The following is a 27,387-nucleotide window of genomic DNA, read 5'->3' on the forward strand; positions in this document are numbered from 1 at the left end:
AAAAATACCCCCTAGTAGTATGGTGTAATATAAAAGTAACGAACATTTGTGTAATATATTGTAAGTTGAAAAGATATTTATCATGTGAAGTAGGTAGTACAATTACTAAATTAAATATAACCTTGTTTTGGAACAGACGAAAATTAAAAATGGTAACCTGTCAATGGAACTGAGGGAGTATTATTGATTCATTTATTAGTATTTTTTATCATATAATATTTTTATTAAAATAAATATATTTATAAAAGTTTATATAAATTTTAATAATAACTAATAAAGAAAGTTTATATAAATTTTAATAATAACTAATAAAGAAATATATTAAATTACTAACTAACAAAGAAATATAAAACTAATTTAGGGTGTGTTTGTTTGGGGGTTTGGATTTTGGATTGGGATTTGAATAGTAAAAATTTTGAATTTGAATAGTTGTATGATGTGATATAAATAGGGTTTGATGTGATGTTTTGAATGTAAATTTGATTTTTAGTATAATATAAAAAATAAAAAATAGATGTTTGATGTGATGTTTTTTGGGGAAAAAAATTGGATGAATAGTAGAAATCCTTCAAAATCCTTCAAACAAACACACCCTTAATATATTGAATGATAATATATGTTAAAATTATAAAACTGAATATATTAATATACAATATAATATTGTTATATATATTATAATATATTTTTTTTATATTATTGATAATTATATATTATTTATTTATTTATTTTATAAAAATAATATATGATAACTTTAATCATAAATATATTATATTTATAAACTATGTGTTTAATATAATTTTATATAATTATATATATAAAAAAATTATTGTACAATCGTACCAAATTGATATAAATTTATAAAAAATTCAATCAAATTTATAAAAATTCATTTAAATCAATTACTAAAATGTATAAATCTGTACATTTTTTAAATCCACATAAATTTCATTGAAATTTCAATTCAAAAAAATTCATTAAAATTTCAATTTTGAATTATAAATACATCCCCTTAATATTCATAAAACTTCAATTTTCAAATAAAATAATTATAAATGATCTTGTTATCTTTGATTTCATTTTATTATTAATTAATTAATTAATTAATATTTTGTTTTTTTTTTTTTTTTTGGGCGTAGAGGGGTAGTTTAAAGGCTATCCTAACGGCACTAAGCGTGGGCGTGCTTTACCCATCCCCTAATTTTATTCGTGTACGGATTCAGTTTTAAGCCTGTCTTGGTAAAATTCCTAAAATGCACCTAGGGCTCCCTGTTTCATAATATAAATTAAAATAACCTTTGATCCATCATCAATCTCGTGATTAGTATTCACTTTCCTTTCAATTAATTTGTCCTCAAGCAAAAGAAACAAACCCTAGACCGTAAATCTGAAGATCAATTTCTGGCTTTGGAGAGCATCCGAGATCGAAATTTATCTAATTGCGCAAGCTGCTGGTGTAGATTCTTGTTTAATTTGGCGAATAAGGTATGTTTTTTTGAATTCTAGGGTTTCGTTATTAGCCTCGATTCCTGAATTTGATTAATGTTTAGTTGTTCTAATCTAGATTATCCTTTTTGTTTTACGCAAGTGTCTACTGTGATTCGTTCGTTATTTGGTTGAAATTCTTATTTCGTTTCTGCGTTCATGGCTGACTTGCTCGGTTTTGAGGACTCTGCATGATCTACGTTCTAGTGAATTTAGTTGATGAATGCTCGATGCATTGGAGATGTAACCGGACATCGCGTGTTCGTTACAGAGTGAGGCCGATGTATATCAGTTGCAAATTTTTTGATTAATATATGAATGCTTTTAGGCAGTTAATGTTTTTGAAATTTAAATGAACGAATACTTTCTTAGTTATAGATGTCTACGTGATTTGAATTGATCTGAAAATTAGAGTTTCCCAAATCTGTAGAATTTAGAGTCTCCTGATTCACTTTTTGCTATTCGCAAATTTCCTGAATTGTTATATAGCTTGATATGTATATATATATATATAAGAAAGAAGTATTGTTACAGTGATTTTATTCCCCTTGAATACTTTTATGAAAAAGTCCTATGATATCTTATTAGTATATTTGATCAATGCGTGGATCTAGATTTAATTTCAATCATATTTCAATGTTGATGCTTATCAAATTTATGCTGCTTTCTCATTGATGTCCTTTTCATTATTGCGACAGTTTAGTGATATTTGTTGAAGAAAATTGCTTACAATGAGATTCAAAAAAGGAGATAAAGTGGAGGTTATGAACAATAAGGGAGTGCCATATTTGTGGCATCCTGCAGAAATACTCTTCGGTACAGGGCATACATACCATGTCCGATATGATTGTTATCCTGCTGTGGGAATTGACCGATTGGTGGATATAGTCTCAAGGAAGCTTGTTAGGCCATTGCCTCCTCTAGTGCAGCTAGATCTTGAGAGTTACAATGCTGAAGACATTGTGGAGGCGTTTTACAAGAATTCATGGACGGTTGCTGTTATCGTAAAGATTTTGGGAGGCAAACAAGAAAAGAAAAGGAAGACTGCAAGCCTAAAAAATCGATATTTACTACGGCTGCTTGGGTATTCTCAGGAAGTAGTTGTTGATAGGTTGAACATCAGGATGAGACAAACCTGGGATGGTGGCAGATGGTTTCTAGTGGGAAAGGTACTTTTAATCTGTGTTCTCTCTACTATCTGTGTGTTAACCTGTATCCTTATCCTGTGGAATGCTTTTGTTTCTTCTTCCAAAGTAGAGCTATGAAGGATTCTTGAATGCTCAGTGTTACTGTAAAATGGGGATAAATTCTTCCCACCAAGTGACCGAGTTTATTCATATTTCTAAGTTTTCTACAATTCCTATTTCTCTCCGTTCTCATTTGAGTTCAAAGCAATAAATCCTTATCTTAATTTGCACATTCTGATATTGTCTTTCTTATGTTTGCAGATATCCCATGTGGGCAATGATTTGATGTCTAGGAACCAATCAACTTCCAGTGGTTGTAGAAAGATGAAATTTCAGGTGCCTCAAATCAATTCAACGGCTAACTTTGAACACGAAAATGATTGCATGAATGTCCAGGATGGTGCTGCGTATCAGAATTCTCCTTTAGTCTCTGCAGCATCTCGAAAGAGGGCTTCCCCCTATGATTCATCCATCATTGAAGCAAACAATGGACCAGCACAAAAATTACGAGCAACTGTGAAAGAAGGCCAGAAGCAGCGAGTGGTTGCTGCACCTTACATAGAAAAGGTAGATGCTGCTGCTTACCCATTTTCGGGTGGAAAAAGCATGCATTCCTACTTTACCGTTATATCAAATGGATATGATCAAGCTGACAGGGCTAAACAAAATGAGGTTGGGTATTCTTTGGTCAGCAGCTCCGAATTAAGTAGTTCTGACAGTGAAGGTTCTTCTGTTGGTAGTTGTAGTCTAAATAACGAGCCTCTGAAAAACTCATCTGGTCATTTCATACCTGGTAGTTTCAAAGAATCAGAAACCCTTTGTAGTGACGCAGAGTCATCTAGTTGTCCAGGATTTGAGAGTTCCTCTCATCCTTCCAAAGAGGATGTAGCGATCAGTATACATAGGCTAGAATTGCATGCTTATCGAAGCACTATGGAAGCTCTGTATGCTTCTGGTTCCTTAAGTTGGGACCAAGAAGAATTATTGACAGATCTTCGCATTATGCTTCACATTTCAAATGATGAACATTTGAAGGAGTTGAAGCACCTAATTTCTACCTAAAACCCTTATTTAGTGTAAACTGATAGCTATAGATATTTCCTGTCTTTCATCTGTTGTCCTCATGTTACCTCATCCACTTTCAAGAATGTAAAGAAATATAAAAAGGCAATACTTTGTGTATTCTTCTTCTTACCATCTTTGTTATTATGCCCATATCTTGTAAGAGAAGCACGTATCAAATGCTTAATTCTTTGTTTATTTTTATTACAGGTTATATTAATTTTCAAATTGTAGCAATATGAAGCCTAGCATGCTTAAATTTAAGGCTACTTATTGTATATGGATGTATTTGTAGCAATATGTATTTTTATGAAATTGGCAGCACATGAATTTCTCTTTTGAGGGCATTATTAATCATGTATCGACCCTGTCGTTGATTTTCCAGGGGTACAGTTGGAGGCATGCTCATTTGCTTCCTATGATTGTGAGATGATGCCAGGGTTTGCTGCCTGTCTCTGGCATTGAACTTTGGACGATTCACTCGTCTACTTTCAAACTTATGCTTCAGTATATGGCTGATCCCTGGTATCACACAATTTCATCTTACAATGTGTGTGTGTGTGTGTTTGTATATATATCTATGTATGTATTAAACCCTAAGCTGTTTAAAATACTATCATGTCTTTTTCCGTAGGATGTGCAACAAGATATACATTGATATTTACCTGGTCATTTCTCTTTCAATATTTTACAATAACTCTCATTCTTTATTTTGTTTGGGTACCCATGCTTATTATCATTTACACATTCCCAACTGTACATATATTCGTAGTACATTGCCATTGGATCGTATTGACATTTGAATTGCTTTTGGGACTTTACATGGGAAATTGCTTTAGAAGCATTCTCGACATGTATATGTTGGATTCATTTCGTTTTACCTTTTGCTCGTATGCTTTCATGCTGTTTACTTGCTACAAGAAAACCTTAGCATCTGCATATGAAGATACCATCGCCAATATGCTTCACGAGTTGGAATTGTTGGCACTTGTTCAGGTTGGTGTGAATGACTTATTATGTCCTTGGAGAACACTTTTGTGATTGTGATTTCTCTATTCTTTCAGTTCAGTCAAAACTTGCTCGTAATATTCAAGGCTACTTACAGTTATGTATAAGGTTGGTTTTGTTTATGTTAGTTAGAACATTTTGTAACGGGATTTGGAATCGAGAAAAGTGAAGTTGAAAGATCCGGCTTCCTGAATAAGAAACCATGCTCAATTGTTTATGAAATTTAGTACTAGTAAACTTATCCATGTTAATTAGCATAGAGCTAAATTCTCGAGAATCTGTTTACATATGTTTTGGAATTTTGGGAGCTTTTAGGAATAATAAAAAGTTGAGGGAAAATAATTGTTTCATGTGATGTAAATAGTGCTGGATACGATGTTTTGAATAAAGAATCTTTGACATTATATCTCAATAACGAGTTTTTAAATAAGATCTTCTTTTAGAGGCAGAAATTTTGATGAATAGCCCTAAAACAAAGTTAAAAATATAAATATTGTGAGGTATTGAGAACTGTGAAAGTATTACAGCGACGATATTTTTTATATTTTTGTTTGACTTTTATTGTTACGTATTATTTTTGGGATAATATTTTTGGAGAATCATGTAAGTATTAAACACTCATTATCCTGCAATAGTTATATTACATCGTGCTGTTTATAAAGTTATTCAATAATGATATATGCTCCCTTTTTCATCATCTCTTGGTGCAGAAAGCAATGAAACTCATCTTACTAGTGGACCTAAAAGGAATTCGTCGTACATGACACAATGGGAAAATGGGTATCCTTTATTTCAAGAGTTCGATTAGCGCAATATCAATTGAATTATAAAGTATATTACCACTAAAACGCGCCAAGAGCATTGCCTTTCCTCTACATGGTCCGGAAACTCGCAAGGTTATGGTGATCAAATCCTTTTTCTTAAATATTCACTTCATTTATTTTCGCAAATTATTACCACATAACTCGATGAAATTTATCTTTGTCGGTTTCAGCTTTCCTCCATGTAAAGTGTTCCTATTGCGCCGCAACAACAACAACAACGGCAATTCATTGTTTAACCGATTTCACGGGTAAGTCAATCTAAACTACGCCAATATTTTATTGCAACTTGCATATTATTTGCTTGGGGTTATATGTCATTGGTAATTTTCATATATATATATTTAGTTCGGGTAGGCATTTTTTATATATAGGCTATAGCATTGGGTATTCTGTTGATACGGTAGAGAGAGGAGGAGAAATCTTTTTAACTCGAAGGTTTTAACAGAAGTCGAAATAAGAAAAAATTGAATAAAATCAAATGCAACTAAAAACAAAATATTATTGTTGTTACATTCCCATAAAAATGAAAAACAAAAGAGCCCTGACAACCTAATTATTTTTAGTTATTAGTTTATTTTATATAAGTGTTGGTTTTGATTTTAAATTGAAATTAATACTATTCTACAATTTTAGTAAAAGATTCTATTCAAAATCAAATTAGCTCAAGTTTTTTCCCCTTACTAATTAGTTATCTTCAGTTTTAATTCATTTACATAGGTAAAGTCTGACGATAGAGGAAATTGTCTTTATTATCTTTTATATATATATATATATATTTATAAGATTACGAAAATGATGTATTAGTATTATTTATAAGTATTATTCCTTTGTGTTTTGCTTTCGTGATTTTTTTTTTTCAATTTCTTTATTTTTAGAATGTTTTTAAAAATATAAATATTTAATGATATATTCTATAAGAATTAAAAGGTTATCTTGATTTAGCATAAAAAGTTTGATAGCTTATTATAATTACGAAGATTTAGTTGGACAAGAAGACTTAAAAAAAATATTAGTATAATAATATATATTAAGATAACTAATTAGTTTAATTAAAATTAAAAATTATAAATCAAAAATTAAAATTGTGACTAAAATGTAATAATTTTTTTAAAAATGTCATGAGATGTAGTTGAAAATTAGTTATTGTTTGTTTAGTTAAAATATTATTTATAAATATTCATATATATTCTATTCATAAAAAAAATAGTTAATAATTTAAAACAAAATATTATTTCTATAATTACTGATATATTTTTCATATTCATCCAGATACATCCAAGTTGTGTATATATGTAGTAATATTTTCGCTGTTAAAATTTTGCTATTATTTTTGTACGTTAAATTTATATTTAATTTATTTATAGTAAATAAATTATTTATTTTATTATTTTTATTTTAATAAAAAATTATTATTTATTAATATTTTTTTTCTATTTTCTCATTATTTTTTATTAATTACTTAATAAAAATTTAATAATACTTTTATTTTAAATTTATCTCCTATTTTAATATTAAAATAATAGTATTTATTATTTTTTAATTTATGTATCCAAACAAACTTATACGCCCCATCCGGTGCCAATTTATTTAATTTTTTTTTTATGTGAATTTTAGTATATTACTCATTCCGTCTCGAAATTGAGTATCTATTTGCTTTTTGCACGTAATTTAAGAAATATTAGTATTATATTGGGATATAGTAAGAATAAAGTAGAAATGACTAAAATAACCTTATTAAATAACCTTATTAGTACGTGTGATATAAAAGTAAGAATATTTGTGTATATATTGTAAGTTGTAAGAGTATTTGTAATGTTAAGGTAGAAAGCACAATTACTAAAAAAAAAAATAAATACTTTGTTACGAGACGGATGAAGTATTATTTTATAGGTAATAATATAATAGAAAGAGAAATAGTTTATTTTACTTTTATTTTTTTTTCATGATATTATTTATAATATTGATTAACTGTAAATTATAAGAATTATTTTTTTAGTAAAGTAAAACGTATATTTGTTTTAAAAAAGGAAAAAAAAAAAAGATGCATTGAATTTGGACGGGCAGGGATAATATCTATAATGTTAATAATGTGTGTGAGTGTACTTGTGATGTTATATATATTATGAATTTAAATTTCTGATGTTATATATATTATGAATTTAAATTTCTGATATTTTTAAATTTGTGTGTTATATATAATTCGTTGTGTGTGTGTTTTTTTTTTTTTAACTAATGTAATTTATAAATTATTATATTTAAAATATGTACGTGAAAAGTGTCAATTATAGATTTTGATGTTACACTACTAATTGTATAGAGCTGTTAAACGAGCTAAATTGTTAGTAAAATTTGGTCCGATTCGATTTGATTTGGTTTTAGCTCATTCACAAACATAACTACTATATGAATTAAAAGTAAAATAAAAAACCATATCTACTTAAACGAATTCGAACAATAAATTTTTTAATGAATCGAACTTGAACAATATGAACAAATTTGAATATTTAAAGAATGAAAGCAAATTTTATTCGCAAAATTAATAAACGAACATAAACGCTTCAAATTTTATCCGGTTAGAGAGTGAAAAAAAAAAAAAAAGGGAAGGCACCATTGACACGTGTCAATGAGGTGAAATAGCTACTTGTTTGTGTTTGAGGAAGTCAATATGCCACGTGTAGAGCGTTAGGGTGGCCTTGAGCCTGAATGCCCATCTGCGCTGCTGCAATTTGCAGCAAGTGTTCCTTCTTGAATCATCCATCCATTATCCGTGTGTGGTATAATCCCTCCTTTCTTTTTGTCACCAAACATTACATTTTATTTTATTTTTTAATTGTTTAGACATAAGAATCTTTGAAAAAAGATTAAGGAGTGTTCTTTTGATAATTTAGGGTGTGTTTTTTTTGGATGAATTTAAAAATAATTGGTTTAAATTTGGTATTAAAATAATATTTGATAAAATATTTTGTGAAAAGAAAAAAATATTTTTATTTTTTATTTTTTATTTTTTATTTTTATACGCAAAGTCCAGTAAAATACGGAGAAATTGGGTAAAGAAACATACCCTAAAATTTTGTGTTTAGAATTTAAATAGCAAAAATTTTAAATTAAAATCTTTATATAATATAATATAAATAGATATTAATATGATATTTTAAATTTTAAATTATTCTTTTGGTCTTTTGGTCTTTTGTTTTTTTATCCGAAAATTTCTCTCTAAAAAATTACTCCTCCTTTCCAGATAATTTGGTCATATTCCTGTATATTTATTTACATTAAAAATATTTTTATATTTAAATAATTTACTCTACAAATATTATTGAATTTGTATTATAAAAAACTATTTTTGTTCTTTTTTTCTTTTCTTTTGATTTGTATTAATTGTTTATATAATAATTAATATTTAAAAATAAATATGTAAAATATTAATGACAACCTTCATATAGGGGACTTAAAAAAGTACTTTTATATTATCTACCCAAATTTCAAACCAAAACCAAAATATAAAACACACTCTTGAAAATTTTTTAATGTGTGTGTTTGTTTGGGGGTTTGGATTTTGAGTTGGGATTTGAATAGTAAAAATTTTGAATTTGAATAGTTGTATGATGTGATATAAATATGTGTTGATGTGATGTTTTGAATGTAAAATTAATTATTAGTATAATATAAAAAATGAAAAATAGATGTTTGATTTGATGTTTTTGGGGGAAAAAAATTGGATGAATAGTAGAATTTTGTTAAAATTTGACAAACGAATGGAAAGATAAAAATATTAAAATCTTGACCAAACAAACCCATAACTTTTACATTACAAATAGTATTTAAATACAAAATTAAAACCTCTCAACTTGTGTGTTTATGTAACACAAATTTCTTAAATCTTTTCTCGAAAGAAATATAATATTATTTTTCTTTTACAAAATATTTCTATGAAATACTCCATTCATCAAATTAATAAATATATATTACTTTTTTACGTAAAGTTTAAAAAATAATACTAATATTTTAATTGTAATGAATAATTATTTTTATTTTTTGCTACAAAAATAATGATGTGATGTTCAGTAAGAATATTTATAAAAAGAAAATAAAGTATTTAATAAAATAATTAACTTTTTATTGGACAACTAAACATAAATATATATATATACCCGAAGGAAATATTATTTTAGTACTAAATCAAAAAATCAAATATTTCTAAATTTTTACTAAAATGAAACGTAGTTAATAATGCAAATTGATTCGAAACCGCGCCCTAAATCTTTATCTTAATACTGTTTTGTTCTCAAAAATTTCTTTTAATCTAATTTTTCATTTAAAATATACAAATAACTTATTTTTCATCCAAACATTTTGATGAAATATAAATAAGTAATTGATAAAATATTTTGAATAAAAGTTTATTATTCCCTCTGTCTAGTTAAATATAATGATAAAAATACTTATTAGTTTCTTATAAAATAAATACAATTATTTTTATAGAATAAATTATATAAATATAAAATTATTTTTAATATTAAATACAATAATTTAAAAACAATTAAATAATTTTTGACCGAATGAAAGGAGTATTATTTTTTTAAGAATATATTAAACAAAAAATAAAAATTTCATTGGATGATTTTGGATCAGAAAAAAAATCCTAAATAAAATCCAAACTTTAAAAGGAACGCACTTATTAAAACATCAGCTTGGATAGGGTGCTACCAAGGCTGATCTTTATAATTAAATAATATATAATTATGTTAATTATATTATTTAATTATATAAATTAGGATTATTAAGTTTTCACCCATTTATCCTGAAAACATACTAATTATTCTTAATTATGAAAAAAATTTCCTTATATATATATGTATAAATTTACTTGAAAACCACCCCTCCAATCCCAGTATTTATTCACCTTCACTACCCCCCATTGGCTGCTACTACCATCAACAACTACTCTACTCTACTACTTGATGGATCTATTATTTTGTTCATCATATTAGGGAAGAAAACAAAAAAAAAAAAAAAAAAAAGGAGAGAAAAGAGCAACTAACCTGGAAACAAACATGGCTTATCATCATCATCTTCTTTCACCCCCACAAGGATTTACTGAAATGGATTTGGTTCCATGGGGAGAAGAAGAAATTCATCATTTGCTGGTTGATTATCCTCCACCCCTTGTGCATCCTGGAGAATTCATTTCACTACCAGAATTGGCTATGGAGGATAATAACAATCATAATAACAAAAGATCATCATCATCACCAGCCCTCCTCCTGGAAAATGGGAGCCAATACACCACACAATCAGCATCAGCATCAGCATCAGAATCAGATGATGTGTTGATCATACAACAAGATCTCACCCGAAAAAGATCACGTTGTACCCAATCTCGTAACCTCAATGAAAGGGTAAGCCAACTAAATCAATACACCTCTTACTTATATTACTATTTTATGAACTTAATTTAATTTTGTATCCTATTTATCTATGGAGCAGCTGAGGAGGCAGAGACTTGGAGAGAAGTTTAAGGTTCTACAAGAACTCATTCCCAACTGTCATAAGGTGCTGCTCTGCTCACAATATCTATATCCTTAATCATACCTTTACTTTGAAGAAGGAATAATTAAAACACGTTATTATTATTACTATACTACTAATTTTATGACTATCCTATTCCTATAGTCTCTTAAACCATAATTACAAATGTTTTGGTAAGGCTTCTATTGCTTACTGATGTTCTTACATGGTATGTGTCCTTGTGGTTTTTAGAGAGACAAAGCATCCACCCTGGATGGTGCTATTAAGCATATCAAGACATTGCAGTATCAGCTTCAGGTAAACATACACCCGCGCCCCCGCGCACATATATATATATATATACACACACCTATATGCATTTCCACACGCTTGACATTCTGAGGTATTAACACAGGCCTATGATATGAGACAGATGTTGCAACAATTTTCCATATTTAAATGCATAAAATACCCTAAAAGTAGATTTTATTGCATTATTCACACTTATATTTCTAATACAAATATGAATCATGTTATAAAATTTAGGGTAAATTGCATAATAACACCTTGTCTTTTAATATAAATGCACAAAACATCTCGTATTTTATTAATTGCGTGAAACCTAATGGTTGAGTTTTTTTTTTTTTTTTAAGAAAAAAAATTAGATAATAATCCGTGTAAAAATAATTATTAAATAAATAATTGATAAATTATTTAGTTATTTATTTTATTCAAAAAATATTATTTAAGATATTTTATCCTTTTTATGTATAGTTTACAACCAAATATTAGTTTTTAACAAAAATAGTGTTTTGTGCATTCTTTCATTTAACACAAGAGGGTTCCATACAATAAATAAAACACAAAGCATTTTGTACATTTTTATTAAAACACCTATTATGCAATTTACAAAAAGACATTTTATGCATTTATTTCGAAACACACAAATACAATATATGTAGTTTACTCGAAAATTTTTAACTCGTAGCACAACATACCAGATGATGTCCGGGTGGGCAAGTTTCGGCATTCGTCATCCATCACCATCGATGATGCCACAATCGATAGAACCGCGAATCCAATGGGAATCACAAGAGGAGAATGCCACTTCAGTGTTCCCCAGAGCCAGTTAGGAAGTTCATTCACTTCATGTGAAAATTGTCAGAACTCAATCCAAGTCAGAATCCATGGAAGCTCAACCCCATCAAAGGGAGCAACCACTGATTAAATACAGAAGTGCTATGAATTGAAGTCATGAAAATGACATAAAATCAATAGCATGAATGTATGGCTGCAATCAATTTACTGAAAATCAGGAAGCATTAGTTTAAACAGACCAGCAGATGCATTTCATAAGTTTAAGTAAATCTATTCTAAATAGGTTTAAATATACGTACGGGTAGTCGTGTACAAGCCCAGCAAGAACGACGCTATTGCTGTTATTCATTAAATCATTATAACATCTGTAGTACAATACCAGGCGCTGTTGTGGGAATATATTGAGGCTGACTTAAGGAATGGTACGCTGATAAAGAGGCAAGGCGCCGAGTGCCTCTCGTTCAGCTCTCTCTCTTTTAACCTGAACAAAAGAATCAGATTTAAACTACCATATTGTGAAGATCAAGTTTCCCATAATAACAAATGGGTTGCGAATGCTATACTCGATTTAGTTCTATAACCAGCATTTCAGAAAAGAGACTTACCAAAGCCAACATCTCCTGAAGATAACTCCGAAATGGTGTCTGCATTGCCTGTAAGTGGAAGAAGATAAATGTAAACATAACCAGAGCTTCGAATACTATATAGCAATGCATACACTAAATTTACACTCATCTCATACAAGATGTGCCAACAAGAGTATTTACTTAAGAATTCAAGTTGTTCCATGTGAATCATGATCATCAACGATGTGTGATGTTCTTCACACCAACAAACCTAAAATTGGCTTAAAAAATATTCAATGTGCCTGAGCCTGTAAGAGTTCTTATCACAAGTAATTGGATTCGAAACAGCTGACAAATAGAAGTGGCTAATGGCTAACGTGAAGAATATGGAAGTCCATGGAGAAATACATAGCCACTGAATTGTGACAAGCTTGATATCAACACAAAATTGCATACAAATTCCTTTTCAAACTAGAATATAATTTCACATAGAGTTATGAATAGAGTTTCTGGATATATATATATATATATATAAACCAGAGAAGAAACTAAGGTCAAATTTAGCATCTAACAAGCCAATACTCCATCACTATCATCCTTACAAAATCCTTGTCAGTTCATTCCTTCAAATTCACACACAGCTAGCTCAAAAACAGTCAACATTTACAAACACCAACAATCGAAGTGAAAAAATCAAATCAATGAAATGGATTACCGTAAAAAAATTATTTTCACCTGAAGATCTTCCGGAAGATATTTATGCTTCAGAGAGAGGTCCAAGGCGCGCTTAAGGCGTTGGTTCCTCGCATCCACAATCTCCCTCGGCAGCCGATTAAGCGCCTCTTTGACATCCAGATCGTACATCGGATCGTACAGATCATCGTATCTAAGACCTAGTTTCAAAAAACATCGCACAATCAATTCGATTCCAAATCGAACTTGTCACTCAAATACGACCAATAACACTACAACCGACGTACCGTATTTGCGTAGGCGCTTGGACACTGCTTTCATGTGGATTGCCGCCAGCGGATTGCGCTTCGGATCCACGAGCCATTTGGAAATCGCCGATGCCATTTTACAATCGTCTCTCGAGAGAACTGTCGCAATGATCAGAACTTTCCCTCTCTGCTGTGACTTTTTGGTTTTGAGTATTTGTGAACGGAGACTGAGCCACGACTACACGTTGATATTATTTCTACAAGGCGTGTTTTCGGGTGAACGCGAGTTTAGGTATAATAGTAGAAAATTGAACCCTAAAGACGCTACTTTTAACTAACGCTTTTACAGTTAATAATAATTGATACTTGTTGCATAAATAGAAAAATAACATAAAATTTCAAAAAATAGAATTTAATTTAAGATACTTGTAATATTTAATGAAATTCATATACTAAAAAAATATATATACAATGGAAAATGGCAAACAATTACATTTTGAGTGAAAGGAATTATCTTAAAATTTATTTAATTGTGATATGAGTTTGTATATATTTGTTTTTATTTGAATTTGAATTTGAATTTAAATCATATTTATTTTGAGACGAAAACCAATCAATGCATTATATTATCATCTTATTTTGATAATTTTTTAAAAAGAAATTTGTTTTTATTTCTTATTTAAAATAATTTTATTAATTGTATCTAAACGGATAAAAGAAAAAAAATGCATCTAAAAGAAATTAGAGCTATTTTTTTTTATATAAAGGATGAAAAATTGGTTAGTAATATAAAAAATAATATTTTATAATAAATATTATTTTTTATAAAAATAATAAAATATATATTAATTACCAAAATGTTATGGACAACCAAACTTGTTTGGTTACTTACATTATATATTTTTAAAATAAAATAAAATAATAATTGAGTATAATACTTTTATATACGAAATAAATATTAAGTATAATATTATTTTTAAAATTTCAAGATATGTGAGTTTGTTTGGGCAACAAAACTTTTATATATTCATACGATTTTCAATATATATATAATATTACATGTGCTTATATTATTTGGTCAAAATTCAACATTGTTTTTTATATTACCTATATGATTCGTCATTATTTAAATAATAATAAAAAAAGAACAAATTAAAATACTAAAGAAACAAATATTGTATATTAAAAAGATATATAAAAAATACAAGTTAACAAATAAATTTGAAAAAAATCTCTGTAAATATCGTCTGTTTGGAATTGTGCGTGAATTGAAAGGAATAAACTGAAGTTTTCTTAATATGGAAATTGTAAATTCTTTGATCAAATCTTTAAAAACAATAATATATAAAATAATGAAAAAAAAAACTCAATTAATTTGGTTAAAAATACGAAAAACTTAAGTTATGCTCCTCAAAATTTGCATACAACAATGGAGCTTGCTAGCTAGTTAGGGTTTCTTACAATACTTATTCTAGCATTATACATCAATGTATATATGTATAGATATGAATTTTTGTACGATCGTCGATTAATAATGTTGCGCATGGTACACAATTCATTGTGTCGCAGAAGAACTTGCCTGTAAACCCTGCATTAAACGATCAAGAGATATTATTAATTTTTGCAAACTTGATCATAAGCATGTAATAAGGGAAAAATGGTAATTATTTGTCCATAGAAAAAAGGTCTTGTATCCCGGACATAGTTAGTACAAATATACAAAGCAGATAACACGGTAATGATAACACATGATAATAATAATATACAAATCATATTTAAATAACACATAATAATACAATATATCAAACAATATACTATTAATTTTTAACACAATAAGCATATATGCATACAATACAATATATTATATATATTGCACAACACACCTATATAACACAACATTTAATTGTCGTCTTTCGTTGGATATTGATTCATTAATGTTACGGTATGATTTAGTGAAATCAACACGGTACTGACTTGACCAAGCCAATACCCTAAGCTATATATATATAATTTTTGGTTAATCAATTGAATCATATACAATTAAGGTTACCTGAGGCTGATGATGTTTTCTCGAGGGATGGTGGTAGCTCAAAGACCTATGCTTGAATTCACCTCTATGGGTTGTCATAAGATCTAATATTTCTTCGGGAGACATTTCTACTTCATTTTCATCTCCTTCTGATTCTCCTTTCTGCACATATAACCGTGTTAGGAAATTAATAATTTTGAATTGAGACGAATTCAAATTCAATAAGTAGAATTATATCAAAAGCCGTTGGATCAATTCAACTTGATTTTATTTATTAAGAAAAAAAAAAAATTTAACATTTTTTTTATCAAAGATTACATCAAACTACCATACAAATACAAAATATAAATACGAACACAAACCCGACATAAAAGACCTTGTATATGCACATTATGCTACTAGATTATCTTAATGTAAGGTCGCGTTTTTACTTTGATAAATGAATCATCTTGTTTCTTATAGATATAGTTAAACACTAGTTATGACACTGTTTAAATACATTTTTTTTTTTTAAATTTTGATGTTATTTATTAACAATAATATTTTTGAGTAGATGATTTAACTGTTGTTCTACTTACAAAGTAAGTTGTGTCGTATAAAATATGTTTGAATTAAAGGAGAATAGTGTACCTTGCGATGTTGATCGTTAGGCATATACGAGTGCCCATAAACTTCCTCGTACTCAGGGGAATCTAAGTCTTGAAGATGTTGGGTCGGGATCACCTTGGGGAGAAGACGCTCTCTTATGAATATAAGAAGGAAGAACGGAAATGGGAACAAGATCCCGGCTATAGGAATCCATGTGATTCCGAAGCACACCATAAGGTACATGATTTGAAACACCGTAAGCATGAATATGTATTTGAACGGCACCGATTCAATGTACGATGCATGCAATTCTTCGATGATTCTACAATGATCAAGAAACAACAAATACACACGTAAAATATCAAAAGAAAATTGCAAAATCTGTTCTATACCTTTGGTCAATTATTACTATTGTACAAAAAAAAATCTATTTTTTTGTAAGTAACGAGACAAAAATATAAGCTAAAAATATATACGAGACAAAATTTATAATTTTTTAAAAGACAAACTTACTTGTAACGACGTTGTTTGGTAACAAAGAGGAACAACAATCTCTCCCAAAATTGATTCCCCGGAAGACTATCAATTGCCATATAGGCAAAGTATCCCCACAATACTGAGGTTGGTATCAGCCGAATCACGGGCATGGCGCATGCGGCAACCCCGACAAGTATGGATTGTCCTAAGTTGCTTAGCCGTTGCTCGTTTACTAGGACCGGCAAGTGGAGATCGACACATTTCTCAGGGTCAAATTCCTCCTTTTTATTCCCTTTGTCATCGTGTTTCACTACAGATTCTCTTAAATTTGTCAAATCTTGTTTAACCGTTTTCTACAAAAAAAAAAAAAAAAACTCGCAAAAATTGGTTCGATCCCCATTCTTGCATTAATGATACTAATGGAGAAATGATGATCGACTCTTACCGGAGGGGAAGAAGCCTCCATCTCAATGAGCACGTCGTGCATTCGACCGTATATTTCAGAGTGGCTCACTTTCTCCTCAATTCCATCCTTTGCGCGTTGCACCATTTTCCTTCGAACCATCTATAGAAATGTCGTAAAAGCAAGAGCAAACAACATACAATTTTTTATTGAGATATTAATAAATTAAATGGTAAAAGATTTGTGTCCGTATGATCTTTTTTTTTTTATTCAATACTTATTAATTTTAATAAAATTAGGCTATTTCTTCTGATGAAATATCATATCATAACTATTTAAATTCAAAATTCAAAATGAACAAAGTATTTACTTGTATTTATACGTAGATATACATACGAGACATCATTTTATTAAAAAAAAAAATGTACATAACATTTCGTTACATATATAAGAATTTTTTACCTTATTTTGACTACTACTAAAACGAATAATTATATAATATATTGGTATATTTAAGTTAGAATATAATTACTATAAATTAAATTTACTTATAAGAATGAACACACTAAAATTGATTGTTGTTTTTTTTTTTTTTAAAAGGAAACTATCCAATTTTTTTTTTTATGTATATTAAAAAATTTATTTCAATGAAATTTAACAATAATATTAATCTCAAATAAAATATTTCTCACCTGCCTTTTAAGAATGGCAAGACTTCTCGTATGCATAGGAGATTGTGGAAGTACTCCATTCGAAGGAGGAAGTCCAAGTATTCCACATATAAACGTCTGACAATACATGGTAATTAAATTTTACTCCATTACATATATAATTCATCTTCATAATAAAATAAAATAAAAATAAAATACATAGGAGCAGTTTCATACTGATTAGGTCCAATGATAGCTAATTTGACTCGATTAACATTATTTAATCAAAATATACAACATATATTTTGACAACAATAAATAATTTTTTTCTGTAATATGGTATATTATTGATTTAAATACAATAAATATATTTACAGTATATAAACTGCATAACACATTCTTTTATGGTGTTGCATATTTTACAAATGATTCCCCAATATTAGAAAAAAATAAAACATTGCAAGTTCATAATAAGGTTCGTACCATGATCCCGAGCAAAAAGACATCATAGTGAAAGGCCGATGGTTTTTTTAGGTTGAAATCCTTCTGTTGAGCCATCCGAGCAGCTATACTGTGGTCGAAAAAATATAAACCAGCGACCATCAAAGCTGGAATGATGGCCGCGAAGATGTAGCCGCCGGGTACCCTTCCCATGCCCTTAGAATTGTTAACATTCATGAAGATGAGAAAACAAATATTAATAATCATGAATGTACTACAAAAATTAAGTCGCTATTAAAATTATAAATGTATATGTATTGAAAGTTTAAATAAGTATTTTTGCATGTTATCTTTATAAATGGAATTCCTATGGCTCTATTTCTTTGTAGGTTTTTATTCAACTTTTCACAGTTAATAAAAGTTTCTAAAAAATTTAAATTAAATATTTTTTTTTATATTATATTGAAATTAATTTTAAATTTGAAGTATCACATCAATTTATATTTATATTTGTAATAACTATTTATTTAAGTTCAAAATTTAAACTTCACAAACAAACCAATGTCGCTTTTCTTGATAATTTTTTTTTTTTTAAGACTTATCAAATTTGGCTAAGTTTCGCTTGTTAAAGATATTATCAAACCTAAATAACGAACAACATTAAAAAGATGTTAAATATTACAATATTAAAAATAATAAATAATTCGAAAGATACCACAATTGTATCCCAATGAGAGTTCGATTTCCATGGAAAAGAAGCATCGAGTCTCCTCGGAATTCCAGAAGGAATCTTTGATGGTATAGCAAATGAAAGCGCGGTCCAAATTATGACCGCTACCGGAACTCCATATTCTGCAATGAAACTCCTAAACCAACCTACATACAAGTCACGACAAAATCATAATTTAATTCGGTATTGTGATTAATCATAGAAAAAATATATAACTTATTTCAAACCAACTCCGAAATACATTCACTAAAGAGGATGACATGGCACACACGTGCACATATGGCATGTCTTTATATATGCCAAGTCATTCTCTATGTTGGCCAATATGGTGGCAGTATTAAAGCCAACATGGAAGATGACGAGGCTAAATAGAGAGAATGACATGGCACACACATGTACACATGGCATGATTGCAATGAAACATCAACAGTCATATCCTCAAACTTAAAGGATAGAATTGATAATCAGATGTAATTTTATTGCAAAAACTTGTTCGTACCTGTCCCATATACCCAAGATCGAGCATTTCGGCTCTTCAAGGTAGTCAAAAGGACACCAGTAGCAAAAATAACTGCAAGCAATCCATTTATATACAACCATTGGAAATGATATTTCTCTTCGGTACTACCTTCTTCGTCTTCCGGAACATTGAATTCTTCTATTATACCCTATCATTGATATGTAATAATAAAAAAATAAAAAAAAGACAGACAATTCTTCATAAGAGCAAAGACAAGCTTCACGTGACATGAAAGGTTATTGTGAGACGAATCAATATAATGCTGATTTTTCGGTCAATACATCATAAATGACAGACAATACATAATTTCAATTAACATAACATTATTGTGTTAGTTGAAATAATGTCCTAATAGTTCAATTCATAGGATATGGTGTATGAACATATTTTATGTGACAAAAACTAATAATAGTGTTCATAGGTTGTATTATTATTATTATTATATTAATATAGATAATATTTAGTTTGTTGTTATATAATGTATTATTTGTTGTTATATAGTATGCTATCACTACTGTGCTAAATTAAAAGAATTAAAAGTTATTACCGCCTCACGCAACTATCACAACATAAGGTTTTCAATATGAAAATTAGTGAAATTAGAAAATTTATTCGATCATACAAAATTATATGATAAAAGTGATAATTGAATCTATAAATGCATATATACGATAGGAGTGAAATTAGAAAATTGTACCTTGATGGCTTCTTGAATGAAAAGGACCGCGATCAACATCCCAAATAACTCCCCGGCAAGCCTTGTGAATCGATGGATGATAGCGCACAAATTGAACGTGGCAATAAGTAACAAGAACAATGCCGTCCATGTACATACCCTGCATCCCGCCCCATATGAAAAATTTAAACTAAAGCTCGCTTGGCTAGATATATATATATATCTCGTAGATAGGTATATATGTAGATTGCTTACCATCCGGCCCAAGCTAAGAACAACTCTTTCCCGATCCTAGTTTGGATAAAAGAATATAAGTACGAATACATTATAATTGTTGGTTCCGCGACTCCTAAAATCAACAATGGTTGCCCGCCAAATATTGCGTGGATAACACCACACAAGGCTGTCGACATGAGTGTCTCCGCGGGGGTCAAGGCCCCATCTAGTTTCAAAATAAATAAATATATCAATACATCTATTTAGTGAAGGTTTTCAAAATATTTTGTTATTCATTCTTTTTTTTTTTTCTAAAAATATTAAATCAGATATTTTTTTTAATTATTATTTTTTTTATATATACGTATTATGTGAATTTTAAAATTTGATCATAAATACTACACATTGATTAAATCACATGCCCATTAGGTGAGAAACTAAGGGTGTTTTTATTTTGTGAAATTGATATTTTTTAAGTGATGTACAAAGAATTATGTAGGTAATATAAAAATAATAAATGCGTGTAATGTATTAATTTTTTTTGAAAAAATATGTATAAAAAAAAAACCAAAAGAATACAACTATAATATTTACCTGTGGCTTTACTCAACTGCTCGCCGAAAGCAATGACAGGAATAGCCGAAGCGAAGAACATGAATGCCATGGGAGCGATAATCCTAAATTTATGAATAAATAAAATTTAAGAAAAAATAAAAAACTAGTTCTTCAATAAATATGAGAACAATACAAAAATTTCTAGATAACAGTTCCTTTTTTCTTTTTTTTCTTTTGTAATATATACCTTATATTGAAATATATCGTATTACATATTATTAGAATATTACTACGTGTTATTAGTTTATATTATGCATTAGTGTTATGTTAGCAAACATCTTATGCTGAGATCAATCTTAATATATATTGTATGAAATATTATTATATGTTATCATGTGTTTAACCTACGAAAATATATACATATATATATTTGAAAGATGTACATACCCGGGACCAGAATGAAATGCATGGAGCCAGTCATTTTTGTAGCATCTCAACCTTCCCTTGACATCAGTAATTACTCCTTTCCCCGGATTCTTTAGATACTCCATTCGATTCAATTTTTACTGTTCATAGAAAAATTTGCATTAAAATTTATTTATCTAGTATATATTACTATTAAAGAGTTATGAAATTTAAAATTTTACTATTCAAAATACAAAATAAAATTTAACTCTACTATTTATTAGTGTTATGTTTTAGTATGTGCATTAATCTATCTTTACACTCTTTATCAATTTTTTTTTTTGATTAAAAAATCATGTTCAAAAATTAATTTTTTATTTAAACTACTAAATTTTAAAATATATATTTTTAATTGAAAATATTTATTCATTTTCTTTATCAAATACCTATTCTTTATTCTTGTTTTTTTTCTTTTTTCTTTTTTTAATATACTCTGTCAACTCAAAATGCTAATGTACTTTTACAATATATTTAAACGCAACAAATAATCATTAAAAAAAAGTAGAAAAAAAAAATCTACTTTATGATCAATTTGAAATATGTAAAGAAAGATATAATAGTAATTAATTTTATATATATATATATATAATCAATTAAGAGTACATTATCTTTGCATCTGCATCGCCCTATGTAAATTAATCAAACACATTATTAAATTATTCATAGTATAAAATAAAATTAAAATTAAAATAAAATACTGACCTTAGATCATAGCCGGAGAGTGTCGGAAGTGTTCATCTGATTTAATTTTCCGGCAACAGACGAAAAGCCGGAAAAAATAAAAACTAAAAAATTACAGGGAATTTCAATTTCAAATTCAATTTAATAGATTACTCAATGTCATTCAATTTTTTTCAATTTTTTTTTCTTCGTGTTTTTGGGGATGGGCAGTGTTTACTTTTCCTCTTGCTTCTGTTTTCTCTCTTCAATGACAGTTAATGTTGTCTGTACAGACAGATCCAATATATATATATATATGTATATGTATATATCTGTGTGTGAGCTCTTAGATAGAGATGGAAAGGAGGATAGAGAAATGGGATTGCATGCATGCATGCATGCTTGTATATCTAGGAGAGAGAGAGAGATTTGTTTTTACGTTGAAACGTAGTATTCGGTGTATGATTATTACTGAGTCAAAGGATAAAATAATTTTTTATTTTTTTTTAGTTTTTAAATAAAATATTTATTTCTATTGAAAACGAAGAATTTGCATGGTTAAAAAAAATGAAAAAAACTTCAAAATGAAAGGAACATACATACATATATTATTATAATTAGTCATATGTATAACAATTGTATATAATGTTGCCCATAGCCCACTCCATTTTAGGGTTCGAATAAGATAGTAATTGAATGTAATATTATATATATAAGTCTACTTTATTTTATTGAAAACAATCAACTATATTATAAAAAATATATATTTATATATAAAATAAAAATAAAAAAGAACAAATAATAAACCTATTGGTTTCAATTTAATACGTTGACATATTACAAAATAAGTAAAATAATAATAATTGAACAAATCACTACTATTATAAACTATAAATTAGTTATAAATTTAATATAATGGCGTAATAAATTAGTTTATCAATTTAATTATACATTAAAATATACTTTAGTAGTTCCATCAATATTGCTAAAAGACCTCTGATATTTTGTAAAATTGATTTTGCTACCTAGTTTATATTTAATGTCACCTGAATTCAATACAGCACAACATTTTATTTTTGATATATATATATATGATACACATTTAAAATCTGCTGTAGCAATCTATAGTAATTTAATTAGTAAAAAATATTTAAATAATTTTGGCATATAGTTTAATATTTTATACGTATTCTATTACATATTCTGCAGCACTTTTTATATATATCATCAATAGTCGTGATTAAATTTATTTTCTATAAATACACAGAATAAAGCTAAATTTAGGGGTGACTTAATTTTGGCAGACGGTGCAAATCTCATTCGCATTTTTTATTTTTTATTTTTATTTTTATTTATTCTTACGTAGCGCTTTTCATGATGGTTGGAATCTAATATTCATTTGAATTTATTGAAATATTTAATTACTGAATAAAATTGAACTACGTAAGTCAATATAATTTATTCTTTTTTATTCAACCGAACGTTAGCGGTAAGCAGCGATAATGCTATACTATAAGAAAAACATATTTTTAGAAAGACACGTGAGAACGTAATAATAATAATAATAATAATAATAATATAGCTAAAATAGGGTTTGTTCATTCCAAATTTGTTCCTTCGTCTTTATTATTATTATTATTATTATTATAACAATGTGGATATGTTTGTTTTGTGAATAATTTGAAAGAATATTTTTTTTTTATATGATGTATAAAAAACTATAGAATTAATATAAAAATAATAAATTTATATAATGTATTAATATTTTTAAAAATATATATATATAAAAAAAAAAAAACTTAGTGTATACACTCAACTAAAAATTTTAGACATTTTTTTATTTATATTATAAAATAAAATAAAGGAGTACATAATGTATATGCATATACTTATCTAATATTTCATTCGTTCTACCACAAATGACACTATATTTTCATTTTCGTTTGTTAATAACAATTGACATATTTTTTATTTTAAGTAAAATTTATTAAATAAAAAATATTTAACAAATATAAATCAATTTAATTAACTATATACGAGCATGCATACTCACTCAAAATTTATTTATTTATATATCTCTCCTAAAAAAATAAATATTTTTTATCTAAATTTAAAATTACACGTCTTTTTATAAAATTAATTTGTTAATTATAAATAAATAAATATTTTTGTTTACATATTTGTAAGAAAAGTTATTATTTACAAAATTATATTCATGTCTAATATATTTTTTATTACGATATAATTTTCAAAATATTTAAATATATATTTTAATTTTTTTAGTCATATAATATATTAAATTTATTTTAAAATTATCAATATTATTAATTATATAAAAATAATAAAATAATATTATAATACATTATAATTAAATAAATATTACTCCATCCGTCCATTTATAATTGTTCTAAAGTATATTTGCATGATTTTTTAGATAAATTATCTTTTTGGTATGAATCGACAAATTTATCATTTATGAATTATGATAACGTAGAGATTAAAAGTGATAAATAAATAAAGGGTAAAAAAATAAAATTTATGTTTAAAAAGTGAAATATAACAATAATTTTTGGATGTTCCAAATAAAAAAAAATAAGAGATTAATTTTTGGACGAAGTATTACTTTATATACGTTTAATGTCAACGGTAGAAAATACTCCCTCCGTCCAACTATAAAGTACATATATTTCTATTTTGGGACGTCCAATTACAAAATAACTATTTTATTAAATATTTTATTTTTTCCACAAATACCCCTACTTTACATCACATCGTTACTTTTATACAAAAAAGTAAGGACAAAAATATAATTATCCTATTTTTACCTATCTACTATAATTAAAATACTATTATTTTTTAAACTTTGCGCCAAAAATAAATATATACGTTTTTTTTTTTTTTATGGAAGGAGTATATATTAACACGAACAGGTAATTTATATTATAAAATATTTTTAAAATAAAATTAAAATTCTTACATCCACGTGACGAACACGAGTTTTGGTGGGTCACACTGACACAACTCAAGTATAATTAAAATATAGTAAAAGTGGGACCCACTGTTTTGGTAATAATAATAATAATGATGAGTCTGTTGCATGAGATCAGACCGACCCAGCTACACCATTGTGAGGTCCGTTGCTATTTTTGGCTAAATACACAATTGAACACAACCAAGGTGTATATAAATGCTTATAACTCTTTTAAAAACATATATATACTATATTTTTCTTATTTAAAAATATATTTATTAATTATGTAATGTAAAAAAATAAGAAATAAATCATTAATACACAATTGAACACAACCAAGGTATAACTGAGTGTATTTTATTTACTCTTTATTATTTAATTTATTTAATTTCTTTTTAAAAAGATACTCTTCCATTCCTAGAACAAGATAATCAATTTTTTTTTTTTTTTTTGTTTCAAATCAATATATTCACATTTTTTTTAGTAAACTTATTATATACACATATTATATTATCTTTGTTTAACCAAATTACAAACTAATACATCCTACTAATATATATGATTATTTTATCTCATTTTGTACTATATATATACATATATAATACTTAAAAAAACTATGTAAAAATAATAATAATAATAATAAAATTGTTACTTTGTTAAAGGGATTGATAGAGTAACAATTTTCTAATAACATATTAGTTTTGAATATTATTTAAAATTAAATTCATATAAAAAAAATATATAAAGGGAGTATGTATTTAATTCTCTTTATTATACATAACCCTTATTTTTATAAATTAAAATTATTAATCACTTTAGCCTTCCCTGTCTTACCAATTTGCTTTTAATGTAAATTGGAGTAAAGTATTTTCAATTTTATGTTTATATTCATTTAATTCGAAATTAATATATATGGATACACTTTGTTTGAATATATATGTATCATTTTTATTCTTTATTTTTTGAAAAAATAACTTATAAATTGTTATAATATGGATATATATTGTTTTATGCCTAGACGTGCATTGGCACATTGTGGTAGAGTATTAAGACAAATTTTAAATGTCTAATATAAATATAAGTTTGACAAATTATTTACAAAATGAAACTCAAGCTAATAATTCCATTATTAATTCTTAAAATTATATATATATATATATAGCCATATAAATAAGGGCGACTATTAAAAATTGATTCATTGTGAAGCTACATATTATGCTTAATTTGAATAAATTCGAAAATTCAAATTGGACCCTCACCGTATACCTCTCTATAAAATGTCTAGTTCTTCCCGATGCCGAGTTTATAATGAAATATTTAGATTGGGCCGATAAAATCGATGAGAGTAAATTAAAGCCCTAGACACAAATTAAACATGCAAAACAAAATTAACTAAGTTAATCTTTTCAATTTGTTTTGAAGATACTAACTTTGTTAGTGTTTCTTAGCTTAGAATGGAATCAATATTTTAGAAAAACATTTGAAACTTATTTTTTAATTTACTTATTTCAAATATTTGTGTATGATTAGCTAGGGTTTTGTTACAATTTAAAATACTATTATTTGTATATTATTTTTAAGTATATATTACTTTCTAAAATTTAAAACTAAAAGTGACAATCTTATTAGAAATGTGATTGAATTTAAACATATGATTCAATTAAATTTAAAATAAAAAATCTTGGGTTCACACATTATTGGAAAACTAGTCTTTTTATATTTTACTAAATCAAATTATGTACAATAATTTTAAAGAAGATCTTAGGATTGCATGTTTATGATTAAATTATAATTGTCAATCTCAATATAATGTAAAGTATATCTTATACCACATATTGAATATGATACAACAATTTCATAAATTAATTATAAATCTTTTATAATTAAAGTAAATATAAATTTAGAACCAAAAATAATATATTCACTTTAATCATTCGTGCGTGGTAAATACGACACATGACAAATATATGTGCAATAATTATTAAAAGTAATTTTAAATTTTATTACATTGTTCGAATGAATTGCATTTTTATTAATAAATATGGGTGAAAACAACAAAAAAAAAAATATCATTGAGAACGTTGTAAAGATAAAAGAACAAAAACACATTGAATATACGATCACTTCTTGTACGCAAAACATTCGACTATAATAAAATTACATGCTCGTAATATCGAACTCCTAAAACAATCCGAATTATTATTTTTATAATTAATTCAATCATTTTAAACTAGAATTTATTTATTATATATTTACACTCTAAACCGATAGATTTTTCTTGAAATAAAAAGACAAAAGACAATTAACAATTAACAATTATAATCTCCCCA

The 27,387-nt window shown here is 27.1% G+C and overlaps 4 protein-coding genes across 10 annotated transcripts; 2 read left to right on the top strand and 2 right to left on the bottom strand.

Moving 5' to 3' along the window:
• The first annotated feature begins 1,291 nt into the window (after positions 1 to 1,291).
• On the top strand, positions 1,292 to 5,816 carry LOC127250371 (uncharacterized). 5 transcript variants are annotated; one of them, XR_007838685.1, is made up of 5 exons: positions 1,295 to 1,482; positions 2,181 to 2,651; positions 2,931 to 3,236; positions 4,117 to 5,635; positions 5,734 to 5,816. XR_007838685.1 is itself a non-coding variant. In XM_051273627.1 (4 exons), exons 2-4 carry the CDS (start codon positions 2,214 to 2,216, stop codon positions 3,729 to 3,731), a joined length of 1,179 nt encoding a protein of 392 aa, XP_051129584.1. In that variant the 5' UTR covers positions 1,292 to 1,482; positions 2,181 to 2,213; the 3' UTR covers positions 3,732 to 3,991. The 5 variants fall into 5 exon arrangements, 4 of the variants coding, with proteins under 4 accessions (XP_051129584.1, XP_051129583.1, XP_051129580.1 ...); XM_051273627.1 differs by lacking the exons at positions 4,117 to 5,635; positions 5,734 to 5,816 and having other exon boundaries at positions 1,292 to 1,482; positions 2,931 to 3,005; positions 3,066 to 3,991; XM_051273626.1 differs by lacking the exons at positions 4,117 to 5,635; positions 5,734 to 5,816 and having other exon boundaries at positions 1,293 to 1,482; positions 2,186 to 2,651; positions 2,931 to 3,988.
• LOC127250372 (transcription factor PIF5-like) lies at positions 5,660 to 12,487 on the top strand. Of its 3 annotated transcripts, XM_051273629.1 has the most exons (5): positions 5,660 to 5,811; positions 10,655 to 10,962; positions 11,051 to 11,116; positions 11,324 to 11,389; positions 12,060 to 12,487. In XM_051273629.1, the coding sequence occupies exons 2-5, from the start codon at positions 10,666 to 10,668 to the stop codon at positions 12,297 to 12,299; spliced, it is 669 nt and encodes a 222-aa protein (XP_051129586.1). In that variant the 5' UTR covers positions 5,660 to 5,811; positions 10,655 to 10,665; the 3' UTR covers positions 12,300 to 12,487. The 3 variants fall into 3 exon arrangements, with proteins under 3 accessions (XP_051129586.1, XP_051129585.1, XP_051129587.1); XM_051273628.1 differs by lacking the exon at positions 5,660 to 5,811 and having other exon boundaries at positions 10,105 to 10,962; XM_051273630.1 differs by lacking the exon at positions 5,660 to 5,811 and having other exon boundaries at positions 10,105 to 10,962; positions 12,073 to 12,487.
• Positions 12,347 to 13,908, bottom strand: LOC127250373 (cytochrome b-c1 complex subunit 7-like). Its single transcript, XM_051273631.1, has 4 exons — positions 13,716 to 13,908; positions 13,471 to 13,628; positions 12,775 to 12,822; positions 12,347 to 12,650 (listed from the first exon to the last, which is right to left on the bottom strand). Exons 1-4 carry the CDS (start codon positions 13,810 to 13,812, stop codon positions 12,582 to 12,584), a joined length of 372 nt encoding a protein of 123 aa, XP_051129588.1. The 5' UTR covers positions 13,813 to 13,908; the 3' UTR covers positions 12,347 to 12,581.
• A 1,323-nt stretch (positions 13,909 to 15,231) lies between these two features.
• Positions 15,232 to 21,512, bottom strand: LOC127250419 (probable boron transporter 7). The gene is made up of 13 exons (XM_051273701.1): positions 21,409 to 21,512; positions 21,001 to 21,083; positions 20,446 to 20,632; positions 20,212 to 20,350; positions 19,494 to 19,662; positions 18,980 to 19,140; positions 18,307 to 18,480; positions 17,866 to 17,961; positions 17,216 to 17,335; positions 16,807 to 17,123; positions 16,336 to 16,615; positions 15,727 to 15,867; positions 15,232 to 15,264 (listed from the first exon to the last, which is right to left on the bottom strand). The coding sequence occupies exons 1-13, from the start codon at positions 21,510 to 21,512 to the stop codon at positions 15,232 to 15,234; spliced, it is 2,004 nt and encodes a 667-aa protein (XP_051129658.1).
• Positions 21,513 to 27,387: the final 5,875 nt, after the last annotated feature.

The sequence above is a fragment of the Andrographis paniculata genome, unplaced genomic scaffold (genome assembly GCF_009805555.1).
Source record: "Andrographis paniculata isolate CXL003 unplaced genomic scaffold, ASM980555v1 Contig37END, whole genome shotgun sequence".
Taxonomy (NCBI): domain Eukaryota; kingdom Viridiplantae; phylum Streptophyta; class Magnoliopsida; order Lamiales; family Acanthaceae; genus Andrographis; species Andrographis paniculata.